General features: G+C 42.9%; 1 protein-coding gene across 3 annotated transcripts in view; it reads right to left on the minus strand.

The window, feature by feature from the left end:
* The window catches only part of RAPGEF4 (Rap guanine nucleotide exchange factor 4), a 333,867-nt gene extending 324,713 nt beyond the window's left edge, over positions 1–9,154 (minus strand). For all 3 annotated transcript variants that reach the window (XM_032755351.2, XM_032755350.2, XM_058441088.1), the window contains exon 1: positions 8,920–9,154. In XM_032755351.2, the coding sequence (XP_032611242.1) occupies positions 8,920–8,984 (65 nt within the window). In that variant the 5' untranslated portion in view covers positions 8,985–9,154. The remainder of the gene's footprint in view (positions 1–8,919) is intronic.
* Positions 9,155–9,271: the final 117 nt, after the last annotated feature.

Consider the following 9,271-nt stretch of genomic DNA (forward strand, 5'->3'; position numbering starts at 1 on the left):
GAATAAAGTAATATATAAAAAGTATAATGCATGTTGACAAAGTATCTATTCTAGGAAGGCAAGGTTGGCTTAACATTTGAAACTCAGTCAATGTAAATTCACTATATTTACAGAATAAAAGAGAAAAATAATATAATCATCTCAATAATTTCAGAAAAGGGAATTTGCTAAAAAAAAAAAAAACAACTACATGAAAGACAACTAATGTGGCAAAATAGCAAACTACTTTTATGAGATCATAACTAAAACAAGAGCATCCATTCTCACCCCTTCTATTCAATTTGTCCTGGCATTCCTGGCAAATGCAATAAGGCAAGAAAAATAAATAATAGAAGACATAAAAATCAGAAAGCATAAGTAAAACTGCCAGTATTCACATTCAAGATTGTCTACAGGGAAAATCCCAATGAATCTATAAAGTAACTACTAGAACCAAATAACTTGCCCAAAATTACACCATCAATAAAATTAAAACTGGAGTTTGAGCCTATATAGTCTGACTCCTAAATTTTTAACCTCTACACTACACTTTCTCTCTAGAGATGACCATGCAACGTTTGCATTAGCTCACACACCTCAACATAGCCATTACTGTAGGCATTGGGAATCTCATTTGAAGATGTGAAAACAGAGATTCAGAAAGATTAATAACTTGGCCAAGATCACATAGCTAGAGGGTAGAGGTGACAGAATTTGAATCCAGGTCTGGCTGATCCTAAGACAAAGCTGATTTGACTATATCATGTTTTCCAGACTGGAAACAGAAAACGGGGAGATCCAGATGCTAAGGCCCTGAAATAAAAGTGGAATATAAAAGTCAAGACAATTAGTGACTTGTTAGATGTGGAAAAGGACATAGGAAAGGGAAAATGCAGATAACTTCAAAGTTCTGAGAATGAGGCAGTCATGACATCATACATAAAATAGTAAAGCAAGAAGGAGAAACTAATGGGGAGCAGGGCTAAAAAAGATGAGGTCAACTTTAGACAAGTATCAATCCGTTAGGTTAGAGATCATTTTGATGGCGAATGATAGAACACCAAACAAAGCATGCTTTAGAGAAATAGGGCTTTTTTTCTTCACAAAACAAAAACCTGAAGGTGGGTAACTACTGACCTGGGTTCAGCAGGTGGACAAAGTCAGAATTGGGGGCTCTGTGTTTCTCTAGGCACTTGCTCCTGGGATTACAAGATGGCTGCCACAGGCCCAGGCCTCGGGTAGTAAGTCCAGGCAGAAAGAAGAGAGGAAAGGGGAACTAAATACATGGGTAAAGCAAGAGCTTCCCTGGAAGCCTCCTGTAGACTTCTGCTATGTCCCATTGGCCAGACAGTGTCACATAGACACCTCACCTGAAGGGAGATTGGGAAAATAAGTATGCTGTTTTTCCAGCCTCTATAGCAGAGGTAGGTGAAGGAAAACAATGTCTGCCCCACAAAATATTAATGGGTTTTTCATGTGGGAATATCCAACAGACAGACAAAAATACATCTGGTCTAGAAGATAAGCCACAGATACAGAGTTTAAGGAATCTGTGCAGTTACAGCAAAGGAAACAGGTGCGCCAAGAAAGAGCTGGCATGGAGAGAAAAGACAGTAGTGGCAGCACTTTGTTTTTCTTCTGGGGCAGGGGAAGCAAGCGGATGCACACGGATGCAGCTGAGTCAACACGCCAGGACTGTCCGCCTCTGCTCGTCAGCCAGATTGTTTTCTGTCAGATGTTCAGCTGGATCTCTTGCTGTCTCCCTCTCCACCCAGTTCTTTCCATCCTCTTTCTCTTTCCTCAGTCTCTCAGTACTCCTAGGGCAGTCTCTCCCTCATCTGTGACGTGAAAGTACTGGAGGAAAAACCCACTCTCATTGACCACTGTTGAGGATGCACAAAGGTGGTTTTATTCTGACTGAAGAAAAACTAGCTGCATGGGGGGTGAGGAGGTGTTACAAGACAATAAGCAGCTACGATGAGAGGGCCATAAAATCTTGTAAGCTCATGGGAAATTCCAACACAAGGTATCTGCCAGTCCCACCCTCACGGGAGGAGCCAGAAATCCATTTGAGAGAACTCCAACTAAGACAAAGAGGCTGGATTTGCTTTGCTAAGCACCACTTTTCCTCTGAAGACTCTCTCCAGCTCCCAGGCTGCCTGCAGGAGACCAGGCAGCAGGGTCAAGGGTGTGGACTGAACACACCAATCCTACATGTATCCCCAGCCTGAGGGAGTCCAGGTCTGGCTAAACTTTCCTAATAGATTAAAGCAAGTAAAATCAGCACGGCAGAATTTAACCCTAATTACATATGAGGTTGTATTGTTCTCAAATTACTCCAAATATATATGTCATATGCTCCCGTGTATTTGAGGCCACAGTGAAATGTCTCCCAATAAATTGCAAATAGATAGTTCCCAAGCATTAAACTTTAAAAACAATATATTGCTAACATTATGAAAAGAGATCACTTGACATTATATACCTCATTATGGAAATATACAACACTTCTGTGATGCATTCTTACCAAAAAATCAAACTCTAGACCCAAATACCAATTTACAGGAAATACATGGGACAAAGGAACATGTTTTAAAAAACTGCATGGAGGTACAATGAAAATTCAGACTGAAAAAAACAACAACAACCCAGTTTCTTCAAGAAATGTATTACAAGGAAGAAAAAGAGAGAAAGAGAGAACCCAGACCTATAGACATATCAACTAAATGCAACTTATTTGGCTCTTGATACAAACACACTGCAAAAAAGAAAGTTATGAGGTTAATGGGGACATTTGAACACTGACTGAATAATTGATTATATTAGAGAACTAATGTCAAGTTGTTTAATGTGTGTGGTATTGTTTACTCTATAAAAAGTCACTACCTTTTAGAGACATATACTAAAATATTTACAGATGAAATATGTGGGATTTGCTTGAAAATAATCCTGGGGGGAGTGGGGAGTGCGTGGGGGTATAAACAAAACAAGGTTGGCTGTAAGTTGATGATGTTGGAGCAGGGGAAGGGGTGGCACAGAAGATCATACTGGCTGGGCACAGTGGCTTAAGCCTATAGTCCCAGCACTTTGGGAGGCCAAGGTGGGAAGATCACTGCAGCCCACCAGTTTGAGACCAGCCTGGGCAACATAGGGAGACTCCATCTCTATAAAAAATTTTTAAAATTAGCCAGGGATGGAGATACACATCTGTAGTCCCAGCTACTCAGGAAGCTGAGGCAGGAGGATCGTTTGAACCCAGGAGGTTAAGGATGCAGTGAGCTGTGATCAAAACACTGCCTTCCAGCCTGGGTGACAGAGTGACCCTGTCTAAAAACACACACACACACACAAACAAAAAGAATTAAGAATCATACTGCTATTTCTTCTTTTTGTATATTTTGATTTTTTCCATAATAACAAGATGTTAGTTTTTTTTTTTAAAGGTGGGTGAGGATTTAAGGAGGAAGAATAGATTAGATTAGAGCTATGCAGTGTCATTTTTTAAAAAGTATTCACATTAGCCAAAAAACATAGAAGAAGCAACAGAGGCAGATGTGGACGGTGTCACCCATGCCCTTCCCCAGCAAAGGGCCCAGTGCCAGGGCCTTCCTAGAGGGTTACAGAGGCCATCATCCCTGAGGAGAAGGATGCCTGTGGCCATCTTGCCCTGGGCCCATTAGCACCTTCTCTAGTCAGGGCACTGCACTGAAGCTGAAGATAAAATGATGAATAAAATATAGGGACTAAAGTCAAGTGATGAGAAAAGAGAAGTAAGCAGGCCATTACAATGGAGTCAGACTTGTGCTATGTTATTACAGAGTGGGACCAAAGTGTGCTGTGAGAGCACAGGTAATGGTGATCTGACTGGAAAAGGTGGCAGCCACGCTGTCCTGGACAATTCCCAGAACTGCCTTCTCATTATCATCCAATTCCCAGGCTCTGTTGCTCTAGGAAGAGGATGTACTCTTGTACAGGCCAGAAGATGTAAGCGTCCTGACCTCCTGGCAGCTTGGCTTCTCATTGTAAATGCAGAAAACGGACTTCTGAGAATAATTGGATTTCCCATATGGCTTACTTAGAGGAAGAATACATTAGCCAAAGGATGTGAGTGTCCACTTCTCTGATGTGACAGATCTTATTGTCCAATTAATAAACTGTCTTTCTGGCTTTTAGAGTCTCTGAGAGTCTGGTACCTGTGTATCTGTCGCTGAAAGATACATTAATTTTTGATGTGCTAACAAGTCAGGATTCTGAGATTGCAAGACCAGCCTGAGCCCTGGAGGATGTACCGGGGTAATGTCATCCCTTGGGACCTGGCTAGTAGATACCAGCCTCCTCCAGGGACCCCCCGTCTGTTCTGTGTGCTTCTTTGATCCTCTGTATTTCTCAAGGGTGGACCCATGTCTGATGCTTCTTTGATATCTGAGTCATCTTCTCTCACCATGTGTGCTACAAAGCATTTTGGTTCTTAACAAATTTGTTCCTTGATTTCTTTCACTCGCATTCAGCCTAATCAAAATAGCTAACATAACATCTATTTGGGGGCAAGTCAGATGGAAACTGTCCATGGAGTATTTTTAAACTGAAACATGAATACTTAAAAAAAATTCATCTGCCGCCTTTGAAAGATCACAACCTTTTGAATAACCATGTTAACTTCATCATCTGCTTTGGCCGTGACAGCCAGTGTTCCTCAAGTAAGCCAATCAATTGAGAACCTTTCTCCAACCTCTACTTCTAATTAAAGAACGAGAAACCAAACACTGTGAACTCCTTTCCAAATGAAGACAATTTCTTTCATCTCCAGCGGTTTCACTGTCAATCACTTAGATAGGTTCTTTCATCTATAACAAAAGATGGCAAACTTTTTCTGTAAAGGTCCACATAGTAAATATTTCAAGCTCTGTGGGCCCACAGTCTCCATTGCAGCTACTCAACTCTGCCACTGCAGCGGGAAAGCAGCTGTAGACAATATGTAACCAAATGAGCATGGCTATGTTCCAATAAAACTTTGTTTATAGACACTGAAATTTGAATTTCATCTAAATTTCATGGGTCACAAAATACTACTCTTCTTTTGATTTATTTCCAACCATTCAGGAATGTGAAAACCATTCTTAGCCCATGAGACATACGGGAAAGCTGTCAGATCTGGCCCACGGGCCATAGTTTGTCAATCCCTGCCCCATCATGATGAATGCCAGCAATGAGTCGCTATACTACATGAATGTGTATGGTCCCTGTCCCTTCATAATACTCCTTTACCAACCCTGAGAACTAGGACTTATAAGTGGATCTTAAGTTCACAGTTGGCAAATTTAAAATCTTACGGGAAAAAATATTTTCATTAAAATTAAACAATGGGCCGGGTGTGGTGGCTCACACCTGTATTCCCAGCACTTTGGGAGGCCAAGGTGAGTGGATCAGCTGAGGTCAGGAGTTCAAGACCAGCCTGGCCAACCTGGTGAAACCCTGTCTCTATAAAAATACAAAAATTAGCCAGGCATGGTGGTGTGTGCCTGTAATCCCAGCTACTCGGGAGGCTGAGACACGAGCATTGCTTGAAACCAGGAGGGGGAGGTTGCAGTGAGTCAAGATTGCACCATTGAACTCCAGCCTGGGTGACAGAGTGAGACTCCATCTCAAAAAAACAAAAACAAAACCAAAAAAACTTAAACAATGGTCAGCACACTTAAAAAAAAAAAAAGGACATTTTACCTATCTTAAGTCCCAAATAGTGGGAACTATGTAATTTGTTCTAGTTGCCATCCCCAGAAAAAAATGGTAAGATCCCTGAGATAGTGGTGAGCTTGTTGTACTCTAACAATACATCTGCTGAGACTTTTTTCAATGTTGGTTTATCCATTCAAATGTTCAATGTCCTGTCTTTCTGGTTTTAAGATTAGTATTTGTAGACCCTCATCTCCTCAGTCCCACCATAGTCCAAGATGGTGGATGCTTGATACATAAAAAGCTATAGATTTTCTTTCTTTAATCTAATCTACATATCTACAACACTTGCAACCCCCTTCCCCACTTGCAAGTATTGTCCTGTCTATGATAGCTTTCTAGGCATTCCTAACAGACACTTTAAGGCTCTATTTTCCTTGTGTTTTGTTTGTTTCCCTTCAAATTTCATTGCATACTTCTTTACTACTGCAGACTTTCTCTTTTAACTCTCTTTTTATTTCCAGTCCCAGGGTTTCTCTTTTTTTCGCCATCCACAACAGTTGTCACTTGAATGAGGCATATATTTGAACTATGTTTCCCAGTTACGTCCTTTTCCCAGTTAAAAGGTCCCAGCATCATATTCCCAAGTGAACCCACAGGGGTTCATTGTACTTTCTTTTTTGTGCAGGGTTGAAAATGTCCATAATAAAAAAGATTTTATAAAAATAGAGCATACATTCCTATATTCTAGATTTGGTCACAAGAGGAATTTGTGGTTGGGAAGAAATTAGCATATTCATACGCCACACCACTCCCTGGCATGCCCTCCCTATTCTCTGCCTGGTAAAATTTTTCTCAGCCTCTGAGGTCTAGGCAGGACACCTATGGAAGCATCTCGTTAACTCTCTCATCTGCATTCCCAAAGCACTTTATACATCTCCATTAAAGCACTTACTATTGCGTTGTGGTTAGCTGTTTATAGAGCCGTCCCACCACCAATCTCCCCTACCCTCCAAGCCTATAAGCAACTCTCATGTTTTGTTGCATCCCCAGTGCCCAGCACAGTGCCTGGAAAAGAGGATCAAGATAGCATTTCTCAGAAACATTGAGGGCAGTGTCTCCACTAAACAGGAGTTTCAGGGGGCTTCCCTAGCCAACTTCCATAAACACTCTCAACCTTTCTCCTTTCCTAAAAAAAAAAATAAATAAATAAACAATCTAAGTAAAAACACAACTTCAAAACAAGTCCCCCCACGGCCTTCATACAATGAGATTGCTGCCCTAAACTGTTCCTCATAGGAATTAATTCTGGCATGAACATTGCAGAACATGCAAAGTTCTCTTAATACCATAAAACAAAAAGCCTACATGGCACTCACAGTTTTCAAACTATTTCACCTTTTTTTCTTCTTCCATTTGTCCACTTATCCCTGACAGTCCTATCCTCATTTTTCAGACACTCAAGGAAGTAAAAGTGACATGTCCAATATCAGAACTGGTAACAGCTCTGTGCCTAAAACCCTTAACTTATTGATCTGTCCACTCATCTGACTCTTCTGATGCTAGGCTCGGTATCTGTGAAGGGTTTTTTTTTTCCCCTAGATTTTTTTTCCCATTATGAATGGTGGCATTAAATGGGGGCACCATGCTCTAAAAAATCAATTTCAAGCAAAATCATTTGGGCAGATACACATTATGAAAAGAGAGAGTCGAATATGTCCCACTTGTGTTAGTATTGCTCTATGATTTTGCCATAAGTACTTCTTATTGACTAACTGGTTTCCAGTGAATTACCGACTGTTCAAAAAATGCCATGCCATGCATTTCTACACACAGAAATATGTTATTTATTATCTAAAAATTTTGCTCATAAGGAAGCACTACTATTTATAGGTTAAGTGCAAGACCTTGAATCCCATATAATTCCTTTTTCCTGAACTATTAAATTTAGATACTTATCACATTAACAACCTCTATACTTTAAATGCTCTTAGTTCTTCTACATAATCCTGTGTAATTAAACCATTACTTTAATTCTCTTACTATTTATTGCATGCAACTCTTCTAATACTAGTACATATCATTTTAGACGTAAATAGGGCACTGCCTGCCAAAAAATCTTGCTACTGAGTGGTAATTGAAAGTCAAGATTATTTCTCAGATATATTAAGCTTTTCAAATGAGCTACATTTAGCTTTTCTCAAATTACTTAATATTTTTCAACAAAGGCCTATAATAGAGTATGCAAAGCATGTCACACTTAAGATTTTCAAGTTTGATCTGGTTACGAATCTGTTAATTGAAAATTTTTCAATATGGCAGAGCACAAAATATTTCACACAAATGCAAATAGAGATGTCATGCAGATAGCTGCAAGACGTGAATCATTGCCCTTCTGCATCAAACTCCGAAATTCAGAGGCAGTTCACTCTGCAAGATTTCTTAATCAGTTCTTAAAAGTTCAGATGCATCACCTTTTAATCAGGGTAATAAGCTATAATTGCTAACATACTGTGTAATGTTTACTGCTAAACCTGCAATCTGGACAAACAGAAAATTATGCTGTCAGAGCCTGGAAACAACTGCAATCCACTGTTAACACACACATCCTCCTTAGAGAGAGCTGTCGTCGGGAGTTACATGCTTTATGGTTTTAATTTTTTTTAGCGTAAAGGTCTTTTCCCGAGAAGCAGGTATTAAGACGAAAGCAGCCTCCCAAATGACCTTCTCTAACACAGACCTTGAGCGAGCGACTGCGGGGGCAGAGAGCTGTGAATTTCAGCAAGGGACTCGACAGCTCCACTGGGTCCCTCACACTTTGCTTTCGAGAACAAAAAAAAAATGTTACTCTGCACCTGCCGGTGCCCCCACCCCTCCTTAAAACTTAATACCCCCCAAGGTCTGAATAGACGGAAAGGGTATGCATCGATTCTTCTGTCCCGTGACGCCAAGAGAAAATAAACCCCCACCCAGGAGCGGAGCCTGGAGTCGCGGCGGGGCGGGGGGTTGGAGAGGTGGGTGCTCTCTCCCCTTACTGCGCTGCATTTTCTCCACCACGTGTAATAATCTCACGCCGCTGGCACCCCACGACAGACGGGGATCCTTGTCCTCCTGTCTCCCGGACGAGGACCTCAACCCCTTCCCCCGCTCGAGGACCCCGGCCACCCGCAACCCGGCCGCGCTGCGCCCAGGTGTGGGGCTGCGGCGATGTCGGGGCCCGGGCAGCGCCGCAGAGCTCGGCCCCCCGGCTGCGGCCCCTGGCCAAGCTACCTTTTATCCAGGCAGGCGATCCACTCGGCGGAGGAGGAAGAATGGGCAGCGTGCGCAGCGACCATGTTGAGCGGCGGCGCGCGGTGTCCCTGGCTGCGGCGACCTCCCGCGCTCGCTTTGCCTGCGCCTCCGCCCCCGCCTCGCCCGCCGCGCGGACCCCGCTCCTCCCGGCCGCCTGGCGACCAGCGAGGCTGCGACGGGCCCGCCCTCCCCGCGGGCTCCCGCGGCCTGGGGCGGTGGGGAGAGGGAGGGGACCCGGGGGGCGGGACGCGGGCGCGGGGAGGGCCGAGCTGCCCGCCCGCCGCTGCACTGCGGCGCCCGGGGGTGGGGATTCCTCCCCGGGGTGGGGACC

This window comes from Hylobates moloch, unplaced genomic scaffold (genome assembly GCF_009828535.3).
Source record: "Hylobates moloch isolate HMO894 unplaced genomic scaffold, HMol_V3 SCAFFOLD_1, whole genome shotgun sequence".
NCBI lineage: Eukaryota > Metazoa > Chordata > Mammalia > Primates > Hylobatidae > Hylobates > Hylobates moloch.